This window comes from Achroia grisella, unplaced genomic scaffold, assembly GCF_030625045.1.
Source record: "Achroia grisella isolate CSIRO2021 unplaced genomic scaffold, CSIRO_AGI_Agris_v1 utg918, whole genome shotgun sequence".
NCBI lineage: Eukaryota > Metazoa > Arthropoda > Insecta > Lepidoptera > Pyralidae > Achroia > Achroia grisella.
The window spans coordinates 4,163,311-4,189,985 of record NW_026713067.1 but is presented as its reverse complement, the minus strand read 5'-3'; the positions used below and the strand labels follow the sequence as shown (position 1 = coordinate 4,189,985).

General features: G+C 33.2%; 1 protein-coding gene and 1 non-coding gene across 2 annotated transcripts; both read left to right on the top strand.

Moving 5' to 3' along the window:
* Nucleotides 1-431: 431 nt before the first annotated feature.
* On the top strand, nt 432-503 carry Trnae-uuc (transfer RNA glutamic acid (anticodon UUC)). Its single transcript has one exon. It is a non-coding gene; the product is annotated as a tRNA-Glu (tRNA).
* A 21,378-nt stretch (nt 504-21,881) lies between these two features.
* LOC131853949 (carboxypeptidase B-like) lies at nt 21,882-26,077 on the top strand. Its single transcript, XM_059205039.1, has 6 exons — nt 21,882-21,955; nt 22,522-22,731; nt 23,861-23,966; nt 24,071-24,190; nt 24,308-24,490; nt 25,472-26,077. The coding sequence occupies exons 1-6, from the start codon at nt 21,882-21,884 to the stop codon at nt 26,075-26,077; spliced, it is 1,299 nt and encodes a 432-aa protein (XP_059061022.1).
* The last annotated feature ends 598 nt before the right edge of the window (nt 26,078-26,675 follow it).

Genomic DNA, 26,675 nt, shown 5'->3' with positions numbered 1-26,675 from the left:
TAAAATATAGCCTGCTATTCTGATGTATAAGCTATATTACTGTTAAAGTTTTATCAAAGTCCGTTCAGTAATTTTGAAAGAGCGACAAACATCTATAGTCACAATCTTTCGTATTTATCCTATTATTAAGATGTCACAATAAATAAATAAATATACATCTTCAGTGATTAATATAAAAATAAACATAGCTTCGGTGATTTCATCCATCCGACGTGACGTATGTATATAGACGGCCGTGAAAACATGTGTGGTAAAATTATATGCTACAACCATTTAAATATTACAGACAATACATTTAATTAATATGAATTTAGTGTGGTACATATATAATTGAGTATACACAGGTGCACAATTACATATAATAATATATTATTATGTTAAAGAATTCACAATCTAGAATGTCATTGATAATTTGGGAAAGTTTTGGTATCTCCCGTATGGTCTAGTGGCTAGGATACCTGGCTTTCACCCAGGAGGCTCGGGTTCGATTCCCGGTACGGGAATTTCTTTTTGTAAATATTTTTTACTTTTTCTTTGTATACATTACATTTGTATCATGATTTATTTATTTATGCTTATGAAACGAGATGGCGATTCAATACTAATAATTGTAATATTTTTATATTTACTGTTAGTCTGTTACAATTAATTTAGGTTTAGCGCACCGCCTTACTTCCGATGATCGCGGGTTCGAATCCTCGCACGACACAAACATTTGTATTCATAAGTATGATTGTTTGTATCGGTTTGGATGTTTTCTATGTATAATATGTACGTATTTAAAAAAAAAACTATGTATTTGTATCAGTTATCTAGCACAAGCTTTAACTAGCTTAACTTGGGACTAGATGGCGCTGTGTGAATTGTTCTAAGATTATTATTATTATTAATAGAAATAATTACTTATCTATATATACATATAAATAAAATTGGAGTGTCTGTTTGTAATATTGAAATACCCATTTTTTACAAATTTTGTCTGTCTGTTTGTTTGTTCTGGTGAATCTCTGAAATGGCAGGACCGATTTTGACTTATCTATATATATAAATAAAATTGGAGTGTCTGTTTGTAATATTAAAATACCCATTTTTTACTAATTTTGTCATGTAGCTAATGTAATAAGGAATAACTTAGGCTACTTTTATTTTAGAAAAATTAAATTAAATTCCACGCGGACGAAGTCGCGGGTACAGCTAGTTTATAATATATTTATATATACTATCTGTGCCCGCGGTTTCCCGTGTTAAAGTTCAATATATAAATTTCAGTAAAAATACAGCCTGTGTTATTCTGATGCCTAAGCTATATTACTGTAAAGTTTCATCAAAATCAAAAGTACTTATTTCATGGAACAAAGACAATATAAAACATACAAACCCATATAAATTCAGACTCTCCTATACAAACAAATTTAGATTTACATTACTGTTTGTCCATATAATATGCCAGTTATGTTAGTTTAACTCTACATCACTCAGTTACCGCGAAGGATGGAAATGGGCTAGCTGACCTGACTTTACGCTCATCTTATCATCCTCCACTGGTGTCCCGCCAGCGTAAACCGTTAGCGTAAGCGGATACAGCATCCCATATTTATCTTAAATTTACTAATATTATAAACGCATAATTTAGTGGGTATGAATGGATGTTTGTTACTGTTTCACGCAAAAACTGCTGAACCGATTTTGATGAAACTTTACAGCAATATAGTTTATACATCAGAATAACACATAGGCTACAATTTAAAAAAATATTACGTAAATTGGGCTAAATATAATGATGAATGTCTACTGATAGTAATATTATAAATGGGAAAGTTTGTGAGTGTGGATAGATGTTTGTTACTCCTTCACGCAAAATCTACTGAACGGATGAAACTTTACAGTAATATAGCTTATACATCAGTATAACACGCTGGCTGTAAACGCGGGTGAAGTCCTTATTGCTAGCAATGTACCATGTCAGATTGACCTCCACGCGGTTCTCCCTGGAAACCATCGTGATAAATTCTTAGTGAATGTGTCACGATGGGCTAACTGACCTGACCTCATGTTCATCTTATCTCCACTCCCCGTTAGCGTAAACCGTTAGCGCAGGCGGGTGCACCATTCCATTATCATAAAAAAAAAATACTGCCATGCAAGTTTGTCATGTACCTCCTTTTCTTAGTGCGGCTGTTGATGGATGAATATTTCCGTGTAAAATAAACCCGATCACCATTGCTAGCACTCACTATACCCTCAAATGATAGTCATATATGTACATCTAAGTTTACGGCCTAAGGCTTCGCTTTACGAGCGCGTAAAAACTTCATTATTTTTTCAGCTAAAACTTGCTTTCGGATAGTTTTGATTTTATGACCGTTGGTTACGTACCCTCTTGATGCGGTAGGTGGGGTGTACTTCACCCTTATTCATATGAAAATGTGTATTGAGCCGTAGTTATAGGGATATATATGTAAAACACGCTACGGCATCGTCTATTCAAGGATATTAGAGTTTTTTAAAAGTGTTAGCTTCAATACATAAAGAACACTCGGTTGACTAATTTGTTACTTACATTTCATTCATTTAAAGCCATAGTGAGTCACGTGATGTTGGTGGCGTCACGATTATGCCGCCACCAATAGGAATAGAGATAAAGAGACCGGGAACAAGGAGGGAGCGGGCTGCTCTCACTCTGTTCGAGGCGACCGAGACGATCAGACGTGAATGTACAGCGACGCAATTTATGTGGAGTGTAATTTGAAGAAAAGGAATAAAATAAAAGTACTGCTGCATAGACATATCATTTCTGAAACTTCCCAATAAAGGGATGATTAGTAATGTGGATTGATAATCTTATTGCAAGCAATATAAGTATGTCAGGTCGATATCCACGCGGTTACCCCCTGGAAACTATCGTGATATATTCTTAGTGAATTTATCACGATGAGCTAACTGACTTGACCTCGTGTTCATCTCATTATCCTCAACTGGTGCACCGCCAGCGTAAACCATTTGCGAAGGCGGGTGCACCATTTCATTATCATCCATAATAAAAAAACCGTTTCAATTAATAACAATAATAAACCAGGAAAATTCACGCAGCGTCACCTAGTTCCAAGCTAATCGGAACTTGTGTGGGTACTTGCATAGTAATTGCGATAACAACCGATATAAATACATAGATAATAGATAAATTTATTTTGTAAATCTGTACATATAAATAAAATTAGAGTGTCTGTTTGTAATTTTGAAATAACCATTTTTTACTACATGCATATGAATATAAATACATTTAATAAAATAACATTTTTTACAATTTTTGTCGATCTGTCTGTCCGTTTGTTCCGGTTAATCACTGAAATGGCTGGACCGATTTAGACGGGACTTTTATTGGCAGGTAGTAGTAATAAAGAGTAACTTAGGCTACTTGTACTTTAGAAAAATTCTTTCATTTTAGAAAAATAAAGTTATATTCCACTCGGACGAAGTCGCGGGAACAGCTAGTACATAATATAATACGTCGAAATTTATAGAGGCTATCAAAAATGATAATAATACTATTGATTTCTAATTGAGCTACAGTCATTCATTAAAAACTCATTAATTTAGTAAAAGCATATTTTATTCACTTCGCAAACAATTTTGCAGTCTTTTATATCACGTCACATCATATACCCTAAACTCAATCAAATTAAATCAAAAATCATTTATTCATGTAGGACATTTTAGCCGCTTATGAACGTCATATATTTTGTATTAATATTTATTCCCTATCATCCAGTTCAATATGTAAACTAACTATGTATGTAATATAACTGTGCAGATTTTTAAAAATAAATAAAAAAAAATTCTCCTCCTCACTCAGAAACCTGTACCGTGATGTGTCTGCACTCCAAATGCAGGGTAATGCAAGGTTTAGTTTTCAGTATACATATTCAATTGAGATGAACTACTTCTCAATTGAATCTGTATATTGAAAGAAAGAAAGAAAGAAAGAAAGAAAATTGTTTATTTGGTACACTGAAAATAGTTTTTAAATTTTAATTTACATTTTATCGGTTTATATTAATTTTACAGTACCAAATAGGTCTCCGCTCAGCACATGTTGTGACGGGGTGCCACGACGCTGGTTTTCTACGGATACCTTCATATATAATAAATATAATAATAATAATACACATACATACATAGACCTAGGCAACTTATGGATTCTACAGCCGGAGGTTGTAAAAAAAATCCAACCTTTTTCTTAACTTAAATTTATTAATATAAAATAATAATTACAATGCTTATAGTTTGATGTTAGAACAGAATATGATTGATTTATATAATTCTATAAAAATGAAATGTAACTAACTATAGGCATGACGCGTTATGGCGTGATGCTCATTGCTGATCAAGCATTTGGTGCCGCGTGCAATGTTTATTGGGGACAGTGCAAATGCAGCAGTCCTTCTATACTAGGCTTGCGTAACAGGCGAATAACACAGAGTAAACATGTTAAATTTACTAATTTATACTAATTTATTACTTATTTGTTTTATTAATTAAATAAAAGTTCTATCATAATTACTGCGTTTAAATATAAACATCAAAACATTTACGACATACTACCATATATAAATAAACATCAAACATAACTACACACTGAAACATAAAATAAACATAAAGTTCTGGTGACACTAATAGGCTGACACCTTGCTTTACCCTGCATTTGGAGTGCACACACATCACGGCACAGTTTTCTGAGTGCGGATTACTTTTTTTAATTTATTTTTGAAAATCTGCAGTTAAAGAATCCTTTATACGAGGAGGAATATATTATATTTCAGCACTTCGTATCAGCAAATATGTCTGAAATTCAGTATTTAGTATATCTCTATAATGGATATCCCCTCAATAACATCTAACTCAGTAACGCTAGAAACAACAATTAATTATAATTACATATCATAACAACTACCATATGCTAATTACATTGCAGTTAATTTAGTTGACTGCTATACTCGTTAATTATGATTTAGCGAACCGTCCAGCGATTAATTTAAATTAAACTTTTGTACCGGTCGGTAGAAACAAGACAATGACTAATTAAACGACGACCTCAGTGATCTAGCGGTTTCGAATACCACCTCACAGACAATCGACGCGGGTTCATTCCTCCCAGTGCACAAATATTTGTAGTCACAGCGCAATCTATGCCTCAAAATAACAGCATATGATGGTGGTCACTATTATCCTAAATTTGAATTTAAAAATGTATCTGTCTTATTGTAAACATGTACAATATTTATTTGAAAAGAATACGAGTTTCATGTCAGATCTTCTCATCTCGGAATGAACGAGCTGACGGTAGATTTGACATATCATAATTAAAATAAAAATTAAGTAAAAAATATTCGGCACTCAATGTCTTTCGTAAAAATTACTTTTATTTATATATTTATATGTTTTTATAACGGCTGTTTGTTGCCAATATAAAGAGAAATAAAAAAAAAATATATCATAAGAATCTGTAATAGACCTACATGATTAAAGATATTTTGATTTTTTTTAAATCTGCACCCTGCTATAGAAATATAATACGTCTCGGACCTCCGGGCTGAATAAAATGAAAATCAAAAACCTTCTATTGATGTAAGACATTTTAGCCGCTTATAAACGTTAGTTTTTTTTTTTTATATTAATATATTTTTGGCTACCGTCCAGTATTTAATAATATATTTATTAATTATATACCTACTGAACTGGATTATTACTTTCGCGTTTACAATAATAAATGGTATAATTACCATTTATTATATATGATTAAACGCGAAAGTTTGTGAGTATAGATGGATGTTTGTAACTCTTTTACGCAAAAACTACTGAACGAATTTTAATGAAACTTTACAGTAATATAGCTTATACATCTAGTAAGTAATACATCTAGCTAGTCATTCATAATTTAAAAGCCGCGCTCTTGTTGATCTCTTATCATTTTCCACAATCTCTCTCTCACAATCAACCTCTTTAGTTCTTGATACACGATTCCAACTTTTTCCTTAATCTTAAATATATAGCTGTGTCTTAGTCTTCCCCAAAGGTATATACTGCGTAGAAACTACAGGGATAGTTGACCTTCTAACCTTGATCCCGAAAAGCACTTAAATTGGCCGTCTATTAGATTAACGCCATTTGGAGTCGAGAACTAACCTGAAACCAATCGCAACCCAATTTAAATTAACGCTTATCGACAAAAGTATCAGATAGATCAGATATTGGATACTAATGAATTATTGCTACTAGTTTCGGGTCGCCAATTCGAATTTGTTCCCCAGAGGTATAGAGTATGGTGCAAGTTACAAGATTCAGAATTCTTCTATCTTCTATATCCATCGGCAACGCGTATGTGATACCCCTGGTGTTTCAGGCGTCCATAGGCTACGGTACCATCAGATAGGCTAAACAAGCATACGGCTTGTTTGCGGCTTACGTGGTTTAAAAAGAAAACAATTTTTTTACAAGTTAGTAATAATAACACAACAGTAGACGTTGTTAAATATATATAAATGACTTGCGGTCCATTAGTCTCGCTAAAAGTTGAGAACGTGTCTTGAAATATTCGTGGAAGTCCAGAGAATGTTTAAACAATGATAAAATATGAAGAAATTGAATGGAGAATAGTAAAAACAAAAATTTTATTGTATTGTATATATTATTATTTAATGTATTGCTTAACTAAACTTCAAAACTCCTTTAATTCTGAAGTGGAACGAAATTCGCGGGATCACCTAGTATATAATATATCGTCGGCACTGCAGTTCTACATTAGAAGACCCATTGTCAACTAACAACGTTCTAGTTAACGCAAATTTTCGCATAAAATAGCCTATTGCCTATTTATCGGAACACCTTACTAATACGTATAATTAGTAAAAATCACGGGATCTTACCACGTTTTATATTTATTTGCTGAGTTCCCGATATTTCGGTAGTGTTTCAACCACCATGATCACGGGTGAACTGAAGAGCAGCGGGTAGATGGAAAATGAAATCTTTTTATGGGCAGACATATGCGTCTACCTTCACACGTCTTCGTTTGTTGCTACTACTGGAACTCGCTCGATATTCATCTCGGCAAACTGTACTCACAGTATCTTTACGTACATTTAATACACTTTTCGATCGTGTTTTTTGTTTTTGTTTAATTAAACCAATCACTGGACTCCAGGCATTAGAGAGCCTACAACCGTCTTCTCGATTGAAATTTTTATATTTCTGTATTTCAATGGCCTCTCTAACCATTCTTGGGATATAATGCCAAAAGCAAAGCAAATAAATATAAAACGTGGTAAGATCCCGTGATTTTTACTAATTATACGTAGAAATAATGACCGCGTCAAGTTTAAAACAGTATATAACAAACCTTACTAATATATACGCGAAAGTTTGTGAGTATGGATGGATAGATAGATGTATGAATATTTGTTATTCTTTCACACAAAAACTACTGAACAGATTTTGATGAAACTTTACAGTAATATAAATTAAACATAATAACCGCGGGCACAGATAGTCATATGTATAATATATCTGTTGGCGATTGCAAATAGCCATTTAATATATTTAAAAAATAAAATGATAAAATTCAAATTTGGAACGTCACGTCACACATGAAACATCGATGTTGTTATGTTTCACTTTATATATATTATTTATGAATTTCTGTATAAAATAGATAATGTCTTATGTTTAAGTTTAATATTATATATTATTATAATATATTAATTTAAATTTATATACATTTTGCACTCCTTCTCGAGCATTCCGTGGCGTCACTATTAAATTCAGTGTACAATATATTCTAAATATTTTTTATTTCAATAATACAATAACTTAAACATTGCAATATTCCAGTAAACAATATCTCTCGGAATAATTTGTTTTGGTATCAGTATTTTCAATTATTAAAGCATAAAGTCTTTGGTTTGACATCTCGGCTAGATTAATCTATCAAATTTAATGTAATTAATATTGCTGGCAGCTTGTCTACCATTATTTTTATAAACTTTAAATTTTGATATCTATTCTTTATTTGTCACCTTTGACTTGTGAGTGTTGTCTTCACTGTGAGCCCTTTTGGGAAATACACACATTCATTACAATTATTACAGTTTTTATTAATAGTCATTATATAGCCGCATAACTAGTATTAACTAGTATAATTATATACTACTACCGAAACACGACGAAAAGGCGTATATTAACATTTATATGTCACTAGCTACTCGCCCCGGCTACGCACGGGTATACATGTATTATATATAAAGCTACCTCTTGAATCACTCTATCATTTAAAAAAAAACCGCTACAAAATCCGTTGCGTAGTTTTAAGGATTTAAGCATACATAGGAACGGACAGACAGCGACATCGACTTTCCTTTATACTATGTAATGATTAACTTTGACTAGTAGACAATAAATAACATAAAGTTTATACTTTGTTACTAAATAATTAAACCAACCCGAACAAATTCAAGCAAGACACGTGGTAAAAATATAGATTAGAAAGAACAAATAAAAAAGGGAAAAATATTAAAATTTAATTCTAAAAATCGCTTATTACTCGCACCAAACTAGGCAGAAAGGATCACCCTAAAACTTGTAATCTGAGGAGCAACTCTCAACATCTCAAATGTCCGCGCCTATTTACTCCCGAACAGAGATGACATCTCGAATTGAACTCTGAAGTCAAAGTAACTTGGTCCAATTTTGTATAAAATTAAACTAGCCTATATATGTGTGTGCTAACTACAGACTTTGTATAAAGTCCCTTATAATATCATTTTTACAAGCACCGTGCTTTGTAAGATGTGTTTGCGTCCAAGGACGAGATAAGGGAGTGAAATTCGTAGCGTGGTCCTTCAGAATGGCAATTGAAAGATGTGAAACCGAAGTAGAAGACTTTTCATTAAGTCTTTAGCGGTTTAGCACAACGCCGTACTTCCTGATGGTCGCGAGTTCTATTCCTCCTTTCTTGCACAGTACAAACATTTGCATTCATGAGTATGATTATTAATGCTTTCTATGTATCTACAAAAAAAAGTTTCTATGTATGTGTATCAGTTGTCTAGTACCCATAACATGAGGTCTAGCTTGTTAGCTTGGGAATAGATGACGCTGAAATGAGTATGATTGTTTGTATCGGACTGAGTGCTTTTATATATAACTAGCAGGCCCGGTCACGCATTGCTGTGGCTAAGGTTCTTGAATAAAATAATATTGCGACTATAAATTGAGATGTAAGCTATCCTATTTTTCAAGTTGGATCATATTGCATACAATGTGCAAATCAAATTGGCAATCGGTTCAGTAGTTTAGTGGTCCATTGCGTACAAAGTGACACTTAATTTTTATACATAAAAATATGTAGTAGCACCGCTAGGGGCTCGAACTTCGGCTCAGGCCGTCTTAATTTCGATCCCTGTTTGAATTGGACGGAGGATCGATTGTAGGGGATTTTTTTTTTAACTATTCTAATACTGTTGGCCGTAACTGGCTTTTACAGCTTCACCGGACGTTAGGGGCGAGTGCAGATGGCACTCCAAACCCGCGGAAGGACTTATGGAGCGGCTGAAGGCCAACTCCTGCCTGACGGATACGACTTTAGTCTGAATGCACCACTAGGGGTTCGAACCTCGGCTCAGGCCGTCGTAATTTCGATCCCCGTTTGAATTGGACGGGGGATCGATTGGAGGAGGGGAAAGCATAAACATAAACATATTCAAACAAGAAAATGAAACTATATCGCGATGTAATTTTGTCTTAGCGCCATCTAGTAGCGTAAACATGAACTAAAATAATTATTATCATAGTTTATCGTACAATTACGGGTCATTGGGCTTCCTAAAATATGGTCGAGCACTGTGATGGCTGGCTCATCCGTCATACACGTGAACGAGAGTTCCTTGTAGGGACTGGTCTGCTCTAATTACTATGACTGATTCTTATATACTCAATCAGTTGGTTGTATATTTAATATTTTCTTTATTTGAGTATTTAATTGAATTAGTGCTAGTTGGTAGTTTGTATTCACACACTTCAACTTAAAAATGTAACAATAAAATTATTTAAAAGAGCAACACGTAAGTTTCTTGCTCATTCTTCTTGTGATGAGACAACTTTTCGAATGAGTAGATTTAAAAAAAAATGTGATGACTATTCAAAAGTGCTTTAATGTAAGTTTATTTGACTAAATGATTTTCTATTCTATTCTATTCTATAATTACCGTATAGGGGGAAGTTAGCGACTTTATTAATTGTTGAGGTCGTGATGAACGCATAGAAATAGTTAAAATAAGTTTCTCAAACTTTATGGTAATTGCGTAAGGTTTTACAACAAAATACCAGGGTCTGTTATAAATCTGCCTGAAAAAATATTTAAATGTCATATAAAACACTTGCTTTGTAAAAAAGCTTACTATAAATTTGAAGAGTTCGTTAACGATAATATTGTTTTTATAGAAAAAAGTCCATAACGATGACAATATTATCTGTTTGCACTAAAAATGAGTGCGTAGGGGTTTCTATGTTGATTATCGCATGCCTCTTACTTGTTATTGTGTAATTATTTATATAAAAAAAAAAATATTCAAAAGAGCAACACACCAGTTTCTTGCTCATTCTTCTTGTGATGAATCTGCATTCCGAATGAGTGGTAGAATCAAAAACATGACTATTCAAAAGTGCTTGTAATGAGTTTATTTGAATAAAGATTATTTCTATTTCTATTTCTATTTAGTATAAATTATCTGTTGTCAGTATTATTAGTCAATAAACTTGAGTGTCACAGATTATACTCTGCTTGCATAGTAAACCCATTATCATAGCTCCACGCTGCATATTAATCAACGTCGGATGCACTTGGTGTCTATATGTCTGTCACTAGAAGCTCGTAATTTACAACTGACTGTTATTACAGTAGTATGTTTTAATGATGAAAGAATAGTTACCTCTTTTTGTGTCTCTATACATAATATCTCAGGACAATTCACAAAGCGCTATCCAAACCCAAGTTAAGCTAGCTAAAGCTTGTGTTATAGGTACAACTGATACAAATACATAGATATATTTTTCGTAAATACATATTACATAGAAAACATCCAAATAGTTACACACAATCATACTCTTAAATACAAATATTTGTGCCGTGGGAGAAATCGAACCTGCGACCATCGAAAGTAAGACGGTGTGCTAAACTGCTAGACCAATGAGACCATCAAGTATTTCACAAGATTGCCAATGAACAACTCTCTCTCTGTCTAGCCTCCCATTTCATTTGGGATCAGCTCTCCTAGTCCTTCTTCGCCAGGAGGGAAGAGGATTGTTAGTAATGTGGACTGATGATCCCATTGCTAACAATGTACCATGTCAGGTTGACCTCCACGCGGTTCCCCCTGGAAACCATCGTGATAAATTCCCGGTAAACTTATCACGATGGGCTAACTGACCTGACTTCATGTTCATCATGTCATCCTCCACTGGTGTCCCGCCAGCGTATACCGTTAGCGCAGGCGGGTGCATCATTCCATTCTCATCCACTAAAAAAAAAAGTCAGGCAGTCGCCAGGCTCATCCATCCTGAATCCATTTAATTTGGTTTTTTTTGACACTACAATGCTGGCAAACGGCCCATTTGATGGTAAATGGTTACCGTAGCCTATGGTCGCCTGAGACACCAGGGGTTTTAAGTGCGCGTTAACAACCCTTAAGCAACCTTAATATACCCTTCTTGAAATACTGTAGTCTCGTGAGAACACCTCGGCGGGTAGATCTAAGTGAACGCGGGAGGAAGCTCCTCTGAAACCGCACTGTCCGAGACCACTTGGTTCTGGCCTCTTTTAGATCGTCAACGATGACGGACTGCCAAGTCAAGAGGTATTGCTCGACTCCAATGGCCAATAAACTACGTCGTACTTAAAAAAATAAACTTTCTTTAGCATTAATAATATGGGCATATTCATAAATAAGTGTTTGCAAGTACCATTAAATGTATTACACACTTTTGAAAACAATGTGCATAAATTTTAAACGATAATTTGTTACCTGAATAAAAGATTCACAAAGTTGAGTTCAAAACTCAAGTTTTCATGTTAGAGGAGCAATAAAATTCGTAAATTACCCTTGAAGTGAACGAATAAACTTTAATGGATGTCATTTTTTCTTTATTGTCTTTTTCTACGTGTTTAATTTATGTAACTATTATAGAATCATACTGTTGGCGACCGGCCGCCGCAATATCTTTTGATACTTTTATTATTTTTAAATCTATATTTTTATAACAGTTCTTTTTATATGTCATGTTTTTTGATACATTTCAATTATTCTCTTATTGTCTTGTCATAGTTTCGCATCTGTGCAATAATATACTATTATTATATAATCTACGTGTTTTCATCATTTAGACACCTATACAGTCCACCGATCCATTACACATATACTGGCGGTAACAGAAAGGGGCAACAGTCACCTAATAATAATAACTAGGATAATCTATTACTATCTATTTTTCGTGCCCCAAAGAGATAAGGGTAGTCCAGTTGTCTATCCCTAACATTTGTTTTATATTTTGTAATGTTTTTTCCATTAAGTGATTTTTATTACCATGTTATATATTATTTAATTTATTATTTTGAATACCTTAAATTGTAATTGTGACATAATTATCTTAAAAATGTAATTACTATTGACATGCTGTTGTGTAACGAGATTTGTTACATTTGTGCATAAAGAAATACATTTGTGAATAAAGTAATATGAAATATTAAATATGTGGCATTAAAACCTTCAAGAAAAGAGCTTATTCCTTTTTAAAAGGCCGACAACGTACTTGCAATTCCCCTGGTGTTGCGGGTGCTCATGGGCGGCGGTAATCACTTACCATCAGGTGAGCCGCATGCTCTTTTGTTCCCTATGTTATAAAAAAAACCCCAATTTTCATCCTTCTACCATCAACCCCAATTTTTTAATAGCGATTTTAATTTATATAACAAAACGTATCCGGATCAGCTAGTCTATACATATAAATAAAATTTGAGTGTCTGTTTGTAATATTGAAATAACCATTTTTTACTACATGCATATGAATATAAATACTGTACATACACCAAAATAACATTTTTTACATTTTTTGTCTGTCTGTTTGTTCCAGCTAATCTCTGCAATGGCTGGACCGATTTTGACGGGACTTTCCTTCACAGGTAAATAACATAATAAGGAGTGACTTAGGCCACCTTTATTTTAGAAAAATAAAGTTAAATTCCACGCAGACTAAGTCGCGGGTACAGCTAGTAGTATATAAAAAAGCAGACATAGCCGCGAGTAACCACTAGTTACTTGTATATTTCAGGAAACAAACAACACAATAATAGATGCGTTAAAACCTTTAGTGGCATGAATTCTTCAAAGGACAGCAGAGGAGGTTCCCCCGAGCTCTGTAGCTAACAATGTTGCAGTGTTCTTGCGCTGTTCTTTGAACTTCAAGTGTTGTTGTGACAGCACACAAAGAAGGCACTCCTTCCTTCTATTATCTAATTAAAATTCTGTCTCGGACTGGGGCAGTTTCGTTAAAATAAATAGAAAATATTAAGCATTTTTAAAAAGTAAAAACCTTTAAAAATTCTCACTTTTAAATCAGTTCAGTAGTGTTGGTGAAAGCGAGACAGACAGACAGATAGACAGAGTTACTTTCGCATTTATAATATTAGTAAGAATCATGACCATAATATAATACCACAACTGTTATTGATATGTATTAGTATAATTATCTGATAAAAAATAGCAAAATAGAAAGAGAAATGCGAGTCTTATTCATTTATATTTACACATATAACACTATAGAGTCAGGTAAGGAAGGTAAGAAGATAAGAAGTCTCAAGAACACATTAAGAAAGAAAAACAAACCACTCCATTTACAATTAAAATTAAATATCGTCGGATAAATAGAAAAATGGCAGTATTCAAAATGTATTTTTTTTTTACAAGACAAACATATAATGTTTTTTTTTTTTAATTTATTAATAGGAATTGTTCGAATTAATACCAGCTGCTGAGTTTCACCACCGTACCACCCGCCAGAAACTGAAATACCATCCTGATCATTTGGATGAATGGCGGTCTTCCACAGTGCGGTTTTCTAGAAACTTTTTGCCTCGCACAACCACATTATGGAATCACCTTCCAGCAATGGTATTTTCGAACCGATACGATATTGAAACCTTCAAGAAAAGAGCTTATTCCTTTTTAAAAGGCCGACAACGTACTTGCAATTCCCCTGGTGTTGCGGGTGCTCATGGGCGGCGGTAATCACTTACCATCAGGTGAGCCGCATGCTCGTTTGTCCCCAGTGTTATAAAAAAAAAATCCTTTAAAGTTTTAAATTTACACAGTATTATATATCATTTTAAAAGTATTTAGATAATGATTAAGACGGCGTGGTTAATTTAATTGCCTTATATAAAAGGAGGAAATTCTAGATTCCAATTTTGAAAAATGTCATTTTTGTATTTAAACGACAATATTATAGATAATTTCTATCAAAAAAAAAATTAGTTGGTAATAACTCCAAAACTTTCCGGTACTGAGACGAGTGAGAGATTTACATTCACGAAATATGTGAGATCTTTAAACGCTTACCTTTTATCCTGGAGGAAGCCCCATCAAGTTCAGCACGACGCCATTACCGCGCCGGAAACGCGGCCATTTTACCAGTTCTTACTTCCTGTTGCTATCTCGATTGTAGCGTGGTTTTTATACCAGTGGTTAAGAAATGGCGGATAAATAAACATAGTATTAAAAACTTTTTTTAATGATATCAATGTATCAATGTCATTTGTACTGAAGAAGATTCTAGATTCATGGGAAAGAGAGATGAAATTTCAGAGATTCATCATGCTTGATAATAAAGCAGTGCAATTTCATAATAGATATTGAGACAAATTCAAATTCAAAAATCATTTAATCATGTAGGTCCATGTACATTTTAGCCGCTTATGAACGTCAAATTTTTTTATATTATAATTTTTTCGGTGGGGAAGAACTGGCAAGAAACTCAATTGATTTACTTTTTTTTAAAAGCCAGTTTATTTACAATGTATATTTATATAGGTGTCTATGTCTAACATTAAATGAAAATAAGTAATCGTTTAGTGAGTGCTAGGCTCTGCTCAGTAAATATGATTTAACATATGTTTTGAGTAATAACTCATCTACATTATCATTCTGTAATAAACTCCAATTTGAAACAAAAATATTCGAAATGAGTCGAACTTTTTAGCATGGAATGCTAATTCACCATGCTGAAGCCGGCGAATCCATCATGTGGCAGAGAGAGAAACTCCGAGCAGTTCCCGAGACCAGGGCCTGGTCTCGGGAACTGCTCGGAGTTTTCAAATTCAAATTCAAAAATCATTTATTCCTATAGGTACATGTACATTTTAGCCGCATATGAACGTAAATTTTTTTATATTATATTTTTTTCGGTAGGGAGCGGTTAGTATATAGATCCAATTGAGAAGAACTGGCAAGAAACTCAATTGAATTACTTTTGTTTTAAAAGTCAGTTTATTTACAATGTATATTTGATATTTATATAGGTGTCTATGTCTAACATTACATGATAATCGCATGCATGAACAACTATTGCCATGCACGCTCGTCATTCAAGTAATCGTATAGTGAGTAATAGGCTTTGCTCAGTAAATATGATTTAACAGATGTTTTGAATTTATTTAAGCGTAATTCCAGTATATCCTTTGGTATCTTATTGTAAATTTTTATACCTATACCCATTAAAGACCTATTGACTTTTTCTAAACGATACTTGGGAACAGTAAGTTTTGTCTTCATCTGATAATAATAAAATCTGGTAAATACTAGTAAATACAGTACATAAATAAAGAAAATGTATGTAATAATAAATAAAAAATATATTTACATAAATAAGCAGTGCTGTATTATTTGATTTATTTTCCTACCTACATTCAAAATACATTAGAAGTTACTTATATTCATACACAGATGGCACCACGAGTGCTAGTATTACAAAATATACTAGAATAGGAAATTGAGGGTTCTCGTAATACAGATTGTATTACGAGAACCCTTAATCCTATCTTTATATTAAATTTCATCAAGATTCGTTCGGCCGTTTGAACGTGAAGAGTCAAACAGACAGACAGACTGACACTGAATTTGTATAAATGCTTAGATTTCTTGAATTATGTAGTATACAAAATATTCCGAACCTCCAATCGTACCTTACTGATAAGATAATCCTTTATATTCTGATAACAAACAATCCCCATATCAAAATTTATATCTGGCGAGATTTAATCTAGATTCCGATTAAGAGCTAACATAATATAAACTCTAATGTAAATATTAGATTAAATATCTATTAGTTAATTATAATAATTATGAATCATAGCTTTCCGTCTAATAACAATAATGTGAGAACAACAACAAAATTTTTAATGATTTCCCACTAAGAAAGATTATTCCACAACATCATTATCATTACATAGTACAAAACAAAGTCGCTGTCGCTGTCTGTCCCTATGTATGCTTAAATCTTTAAAACTGTGCAACGGATTTTGAAGCGGTCTTTTTTAATAGTTTGAGTGATTCTAGAGGAAGGTTTATATGTATAATAGATGTACAACCGGGCGAAGCCGTGGCGAGTAGATAGTTTAAAAATAATCCATTTTTATAATGAATTCTGCATAGTTTATGGAGAATTTTCATGATTTCCTGAAATGTGCTAGTTGAGAAAGATCATGTTATAAGTGTATATAATAATAATAGTAATAATCTGAAGACAGTTCACACAGCGCCATCTAGACCCAAGTTAAGCTTCGCTAAAGCTTATGTGGTACTATATAACTGATACAAATACATAGATATATTTTTTTTTTCGTAAATACATACATATTATACATAGAAAACACCCGTTACAAACAATCATACTCATGAATACAAACGTTTGTGCCGTACGAGGAATCGAACCCGCGACCATCGTAAGTAAGGCAGTGTTCTAATCGCTAGACCACCGAGGCCGTCAACAAATTATAATAAAGCAGAACAATAATCATAATAAAGCTGAGAGAGTGAGAATAATAATAATAATATGGTATATCCACCTAAGATAGAACATTGTTATGTACTTGGCTTAGGCCCGTACATACCATCCAAAGGGAACCCGCAGAGATGGGGCCCGCTATAGAGTGGGCCATCCCCGTCGGAGTCGCGGTGGACTGAATATCGACCCGCGACTCCGGCATATGGCGCTGGATGAGGGGCATCTTGGAGTTTTTAGTGAGTAGGAGTCTCACAGCACCCGCGGGCCTCCCCCGGGTCGGCGGGTCTCCATGAGGGATTTTCTCCAAGTAAAAAAAAAAAAGGCCCGTACAAGATTACCGGCGAAAGTCGAGAAAAGATAATAAAAAAAAAATAATAATAAAGAAGAAAGGTGTAAGAAGCACTAATTATGATGAAGACTGCATAACTATTTCAAAGGTTTTTCAACTGAACAATTCCAAACCGCGAAGAATTCCATTTATCGCTATCTCCTATGACTTACGTCTATTGTCTGCGAAATTTACGGACATTCTGCGAAATAAGAATGCAGAAGAATACAAAATATCATCGCAAGTAAATTCTTATTATGATTCAAAATCATATGCTAAGTTCATATGTGACTGTCTTATATACATGAACAGCACCTTTAGCGATCTCAGTGGTGTAGCGGTTAGAACACCGCCTTACTTCCGATAGTAGCGGATTCGATACCTCATACAGTAGAAACATTTGTATTCATGAGTATGATTGTTTGTATCGGTTTGCGTGTTTTGTATGTATATTATGTATGTATTTAGAAAAAAAATATCTATGTATTTATATCAGTTGTCTAGTATATTAACACTAGCTCTGCTTACCTTGGGATTAGATGGCACTGTGTGAACTATTCATCATCATCATCATCGCAGCCCGGAAGACGTCCACTGCTGGACATAGACCTCCCCCAAAGATCTCCACGACGATCGGTCCTGCGCTGCTCGCATCCATCGCCTTCCAGCGATCTTGACCAGATCGTCGGTCCACCTTGCTGGAGGCCTTCCCACGCTGCGTCTTCCGGTCCGCGGTTGCCACTCGAGGACTTTATTGCCCCAACGGCCATCTATCCTACGAGCTATGTGCCCTGCCCATTGCTACTTCAATTCCGCAATTCTTCGTCGTGTGAATTATTAAAAAAGTTTAATTAAGAATTGTTCTTGGTCATTATTATTGTAAAATCCGTTGCGTAGTTTTAAAGATTTGAGCATACATAGGGACGGACAGACAGCGACAGCGACTTTATTTTATACTATGTAATGATTAGATCTCGAATAGATCTGAGGTAGGCTTTGTAAAAAGTTGTCCTAATAAAATTCTCCGGAATGAGAATGCTTGAGTGAGCTTGTTTACCCTACCAATCATTACATAGTATGATTATATGCTAATATTTCAAATTACGCAACTGATCTTAATGCAGTTTTCATCAATAGATAGACTGATTCCAGAAGAAGGTTATATGTATAATACATGCATGTTATAGTATAGAACAAGCCGCGAAATTCAAAGATTTGTAATTCACGTGAAGCCGGGATATCTCGCTAGTTTGTTATAAAAAACACTGTCTTCTTACTCACTAATCATATTAATTCATTTTATGGCAATTGCGTAAGATTCTATAATAAACTGCCAGAATCTACGCTAAATCTGACAGAGAGGCAATTCAAACTTTATATTAAACAAATGTTATGTAAAAAAGCCTATTATAGGATAGATGAATTTATAGATGATAGCAATATATAGCAAGTATAAGTTTATTTGCGGACAACATTATAATTTGTTTTTCGTACTGCTTTCTTGATATATGATAGCGTAGCGGCTTTTGTATTGATTGGCGCATGCATCCTCATGTAAAGTGCGAATACTGTAACTACCATATAGTAATATGTGGTCGATAATGAGTAGTCATGCTCACTAAAATGTTACATGTGGCGGCGTGGTGGGCCGGGTCATTGGGCTCCCTAAAATATGGTCGAGCGCAGTGATAGCTGGCTCATCCGTCATACTCGTGAACGAGTGCTGCTTGTAGGGACTGGTCTGCTCTTATCACTACGACTGATTTAATCTTATTGTGTTTTTATATTTGAGCCTAAATAAATTAGTGCTAGTTGGTAGTTTGTATTCACACATTTCGACTTGTAAAATGTGAACTTACAAGGATTGTTTAAAAGAGCAACACACAATCTTTTTCTTGCTTATTCTTCTTGTGATGAGACAGCTTTCCGAATAAGCATTAGATTTAAAAAAAATGTTGACTATTCAAAAGTGCTTAAATTAAGTTTGTTTGAATAAATGATTTTCTATTCTATTCTATTCTATTCTATTATCAAATAAATACATTTTAGACATTTTGTATTCACACACTTCACTGGACTGGTCTGCTCTAATTACTATGACTGATTCTTATATACTCAATCAGTTGGTTGTATATTTAATATTTTCTTTATTTGAGTATTTAATTGAATTAGTGCTAGTTGGTAGTTTGTATTCACACACTTCAACTTAAAAATGTAACAAAAAAATTATTTAAAACAGCAACACGCAAGTTTCTCGCTAGTTCTTCTTGTGATGAGACAGCTTTCCGAATGAGCGGTAGATTAAAATAATGACAACTATGACTATTCAAAAATTAAGTTTATTTTGAATAAATGATTTTCTATTCTATTCTATTTATTTCCCGCGCGGTTATGGTTATTTTCTTTATATCCATAGAGGTATATTATGACAACAAAAACGGCCATAAACTCTAAGTCATCCAACTAAGAACTTTATTCAAACTAGAACAATGAAAGCGACTTATATTGCTTCGTCTAGCCTTAACTATTTAAAGTTTTGCCATAAATTTAAATATGAATATGTCGTTTTAGCAAGAAGGAAGTACCAGGCGAGTTTGAAATAAAATATGGTCTTATTTGCACCGTCGCGTAAACAGTTGATTTAATAAAGAAGTTGTTATTAATTTATTAGGGAATAGTTGCAGATGTAATTATTTTAAACGTATTTATTTTAAATGGTAATATTTCTCTACAAATACTTACATACTTACATTGTAAGGAAATAAAAAACTTGTAAAATATGAATTTTACTATAATAATAATATGTCATCATGATTTATCATCATCATTTCAGCCCGAAAGACGTCTACTACTGAACAAAAGCCTTCCCCAGAAATCTCCACGACGATCGGTTTGGAGAATCTGCTTCTTGACCAGTTTGTCGGTCCACCTTGTCGGAGGCCTTCCCACGTTATGTCCGGTCTTCCGGGACTTTGCAGCCCCAACGGCTATCTATCCTACTTTAATTTCGAAATTCTGCGGACTTTGTCGATCACTCTGGTTCTTCTTGAGATCTCGTCATTTCTGATACTATCACGCAGAGAAACTCCAAGTGTAGTGTTCTCCATTGCCCTCTGAGTGACTTTGAGATTATTTATGAGGCCCATACTTAGCAACCACATTAAGTATTATTATCCTATCCCTATTATTACCTTTATATATATATTCTTCCATTCTATTCATGCGCCACCTACCACTTTTGTTGTATTTTCTCTACCTAAAGGTTGTCTGGAAGAGATTGCTTCTAGCGATAAGACCGCCTTTTGTACTTCCATATCTCTTTTCTGTATAATTCTTATGTATTAATTCTATTGCTGCAATAAAGAGTTTATAATATAATATAAGTAATTACTGGCAACACACATTGGTCGTAAACATTCGTCATGAGACACTGCGATAATTTGGACGAAAAGATATATCCATCCATGCAGTGCCATCCGAGATATTTCCTAATTCTTCATAAGTTGTTTACTGTGTAACAGGCGGCTGGTTTTAACTCCAACGCTAAAATTGTTTTCTATAGAAATTTCTCAACTACCGTTCGGTCATAATTGTTTAATGTTGCAATTTTATGTAACTTCTACGCTATATACACAGGTAGTAGAGACTGCTTTAAGCAATAAGGCCGCCGTTTGTTTCACACAAGTACATAAAGTTTTTTTAATTATTTTTTCTATATAATAAAGCGTGTTACTAGTAATCTTAATAATATTATAAACGCGAAAGTTTGTGTGTATGGATGTTTGTTACTCTTTCACGCAAAAACTACTAAACGGATTTTGATGAAACTTTACTGTAATATAGCTTATGCATCAAAATATAGGCTACATTTTTTTATTGAAATTCAAAATGGTTGAGTGGAGTTTTATTTAGTTATTTATTTAGAAAGAATGTTTTTAAGAAAAAATTGGACATGGGAAATGTTCAAAACAAAACTACCCATACGAACGACATTTTTATTTCTTAATAAATACAAAAAATTTTTCTTAAAAAAATGTCTTTCTTAATAAATAAATAATTATATAATAAATCTCGTAAAAAGAAGGCGGGTACTCCATTATCAACAATTAAGAAAATGACCCCCACTCCACTAGGACAATATTCGTATTATATTTAATTTATATTATATACATACAATTATTTATATATATTTTATCAAGAATTTAAATTCCCACACCAAGTACTGGTGTCGACCAGATTTAAACGTTCCAATAATTAAAAACATTGTGCTTATCACGTGAAAAATAATGTGACTAAAAGTAATCTATTCATCGGAATGATTAAATTACAAATCAAAGATCGTAATCGGGAATAATCCTTAAAATACATTAAAATATTATCTGATAAGTATAACATAGTAAAGGTATATAAATGCGGACGCTTTGAAAACAATATTTACAGTATGAAAATGGAGCTGTATAGAATTTTGTGTGCTGTATTTTTATTCAGTTTGGTGTCCGCTATAAAGAGAGCAGAGGATGGGTAAGAGATTTTAGAAATAAATAGTCTACAGCTATAAAACTTAGTGTTTTAACCTTGCGGTTTATTATAACAACTTGGACCGAATCATCAGTTCGAATCTGAGCAGCAGTAAAAATATATGCCAATATATTTTCCTCACTAACTCTACAGTTCTTAAAATACCAATAATAGACTCAATTAGTCGTTAGACAATAAAACTAAGAGTATTTGCAGACATGAAAAAAAAATTGGTATAATATATAATATAATTTCCTAAATTATTGTATTGTGCCAATAATAAATATATATATTTGGTTTTATTCTTAAAATTTAATAAATGTAACAAATTTATTAACTATTGATTTTATACTGATATCAGTGACAACCTCAGTGGTCTAGCGGTTTAACATACCGCTTTACTTCCGACAGTCGCGGGTTGTACTTGAATCGGTCTGGTTGTTATTATTATATTTATATACGTATATGTATACATACACCTACGGCTCCTACTGGCCGTGATGCTTCCATCATCCTCACTTCAACTCTATTGATAATTGTATATGTTGAATTAATAATATTTTTTTAAGGTCTACTCTTTACGAGGTTGAAGTGAAAAATGAAGAAGAGAGAGATATATTTAGTGAACTGGTTGATAAGCTAAATTTAGATGTGTGGCTTCCTGCAATACCAGAAGGTTCGGGACGAGTATTGGTACTCAAAGACCAAAGAGCGGCATTTGAAAATGAGTTCACTGCGGCTGGAATACAATACGAAGTTGTAGTGGAAAGAATGGAAGAGTATGTATTAGTTACTATTGTTTAAATCAAATATTTTAAATCCTTTGGTCAAACTATAAGTCCAAAAAGATCTAATAGAATTATATTTTTAATTACTGTTAAACAAAGTAGTATTTTTATATGTAATTGGAGTGGTAAATAATCAGCCGACCCAACTGATGATTTCAAAAGTACTCACGTTATCATTTAATAACCGTGATATCAGTCATGGTTTATCAAATGAGATGAGTAAAATGGTATGTTTTTTGTCTAATCATTTCGCAAGGACGGCAAGTCCAGTCAAAACAGAATATATCTATGCCAATATATATGCCAATATTTCATGAAGAACATGAAAAAAAATATGATAACGTGGCTGTATTGGAGTTTGAAGGATAACATAGTGCTGTAAAATGACAGAATACAGTAAGTAAAGCGAGGAATCAAAGATATTATACGAGTCATATAACGACGTTGATATGCATGATACGAGTACAATACCAATATATAGGCGATATTGCTACCCAATCAAGTGAGCCATCGGCTAATTTGCTACTAAAATGATAGAATAATAAAATATGGACCTTGGAAAAGAACATAACTTCGTAAATGCTGCCAAAAGACCTTTCTCTAGTATTTCAACAGAAATACCTACTCTCGTTTGTTAAAATACAAAATAAGAGTGTAGCGTATTTCTTCCACATACTATATTATTGGCAATTTGGTTATTATTCGTCATAATATTTTTAACCTGTATCCATCCAGTTATGTCTTCGTCAGTACCTCCTATTATTTGCGATCTTCCGCCATTTGTATTGCATTGTATTGTAAGTTGGACTTTGTTTTCGAATTTAGCTGGGAGATCCAAACACAACAGGCCAATCGAATAGGCTGTTGTGCATGGATCTTCTTCATTAATTAATTTCTGACTAGCTTCTGAATATCCATCCATCTAACAGTAAAGCACCTGATATTCCGTAGTCCCCTACTGTACTTTACCTTCAGTACGGTTACTTGGTCATTTAAACATTATGAGTGATTATACTCCAACTGCTTCTGACTGTACCACTTCCCACCAGATCATTATTAGTGGTAATCATAAAAAAATACTTACTTTAAAATTACTGGAAAATATTACGTTTCTTTTAAGACTAATCGAACTGGAGCGGAGAAAGTTATCTAAAGCTGCCAATATAACTACTACAAGTAATGGAAACAGAAATATTCAAATTAATAAGATATATACATATGATGAGGTAACTGGTAATAATGTTAATTTTCTATTTAATATTCAAAATACATTTTGAATTATTCTGAATTATATTATTAATAGAAATTGTACAATTAATTCAATTTTAAGGTCAACGATATTCTGGATAATTTAGCAAAGGACCACGACTCCGTAGATGTGTTTAGTCAAGGAACCACTTTCGGAGATAGACCAATTAAATATATTAGAATATCGTCTTCGAAGTTCATGGTGAGATATAAATTATTTCATAAATATTATGTAATTTGTTGCAGCTTTAGAATGGTTAATTATATCATTTTATTATAATAAAAATACAAATGAATAATATTGCACTTATTTTTTTAGGACTTTAAGAAACCAGTAGTTTTTATACAAGCTCTAATACAAGCCCGTGAATGGGTCTCGTTACCAGTTGCATTACATGCCATTAACAAATTAGTTACGGATATCGATGATCGAGATCTTATTAATGATATTGATTGGATCATACTACCAATAGCCAATCCGGATGGATACGAATACACCAGGGTAAATATATGTACAATTGTTACTTTTTATGTTATTTAAATTAAAGGTAAAGAAAAAATAAACGTGCATCAATTGATATGTCTGACATACTCTCCGGTGAAGGAAATATAATCTAACCATAAATTAATCTGAGAGACGGTGCGGCGGCGATAGGCTCATTCCAGCCACGTTAAAAAATATTCCGAGCGAAATGTGGACATGTCATGTGTTATTTACACCACAACATCGACAGTTGACAATACCTGGTATAACGGTAGCCACAATAGGTTCTTTGATGGTACAGTAGAATATTTTGTACCAATAACCAAATGTCTGTAAGAGGTTGGATCACCTTTTTGCTTGTAACATTTCTATATCTTTTTAAGATTTATGTATAATATGCAAAAATATAGAAGTACTATAAGCAGCGTAATAAAGCAGTGAAGTTACAGATTACTCGTGTTTTCGTAATATCTTAGTCGTCTGGAATAACCAAGCGCAGATTTCTGTATTAGCTGTATTTGCTTATTTAGCTTTATTTGTAAATCTTGCATACAGAACTGCAGTATGATACAATATGTCACTGGTCGTTTTCACTCTCAGTTTCTATAAGACATTATTATGAGAACAAATCACAAAAATATAAGTGAAAGAAATCTCCATAATGAGCTATTAAAATTAGATTGTTGCCTATGTTTAAAAAGATAAATCAATAAGTGAAGGATTTAGTCCAGTAACAGAATATTAAAGGCTTATGATGTTGATATTGTCAACTGTTTTGTGTTTATGAGCATCATTATGTTCTCTATTTACACATATATTATTGCATTTGTAAAAAAATTTCTTAAAATATTTTTATTTCTATAGATCTAAATACATACACTAATGTTAAAACTAATCTATACTTAACATTAGTTCTGAGAGTAAATTCCGAGAAAACCAATAATAATGTTTATGTTTAGAATTAATATTAAAACTATATATATTATTTGTTATAAACAGACTGCATCAAGACTGTGGACTAAAAATCGACGTGTCCATGACGATGAATGTGTCGGTGTCAACATCAATCGTAATTTTAATATACGACATTCGGGAACAGGATCCAGTAATAATCCCTGTTCAGACAACTACCGTGGAAGTGAACCAGAATCCGAGATGGAAACACAAGCAATACGTGATATATTAACATTACATCAAGGGCGTATAAAATTGTTCTTAAATTTACAAAGTTTTGGTAGTCATGTTTTATATGGACACGGCAATTTAAGTTTGCCGCTTAACGGATTAATATTAAACTTCCTTGCGGTTCAAATGGCTGCATTACAAAATTCCATACCAAATGATAAAGATAGAGATTACATTGTTGGCAACATCGGTTCAATATTGGGAGACCAACCTGGCATCGCAATAGACTTTGCGACAGAACAACGATATGTAGGTTACTCTTACACAATTAATATAGCAAGTTACGGAAATGGTGAAAGTATAGATAATGATAATGGATATCTAGTCGACGCAGACAATCTTGAGGAGGCTGCCGAGGAGGTATGGGAAGCCATTAGATACAGTGCTAGGTTTGTACGCGACAATGATTTTAATATTTAAATAAAATGTTAGTTTATTGACAATTAAATATTTAAAAAAGTGTTGAATTATTATTTATTGTAGCTATTCATAAATAGCCTAATGTGAATATTTCTCAATAAAAGTACATTAAAGGATCTAACAATTTTATATTTGATTAATGCAATAATAAAATTATTACCGATAACATTTGAAATATGAAGAAACATAAAATAGTACGTATTCTAGGTACAATATAGTAACACTATCACAACACATGCTTATTGAAACTGTATTGAACAACACGAATAGTTATACGTTAAATACATAATACATAATAATAATCTTCCATATTATGATAAATTAATATCCCATCACAATGACTTGCTTTTTCTAAGTGGTAAACACGAACATCACCGAGGACATCACGAAGTCTTGGTAGTAAATTAAAAAAAAAAAACTTCTGCAAGGGCACTTCTGAGTCACCTATGTCAACCACTGCTTTATAACCTATGTTACAAAGCATGTTAATGAGTGAGATATGGTATTGAAATGATAATATCTCAGGACAATTCACACAGCGCTATCTAGGTCATGCTAGGCAAAGTTAGTATTATGACTGCTATGATCCTAACTTAGA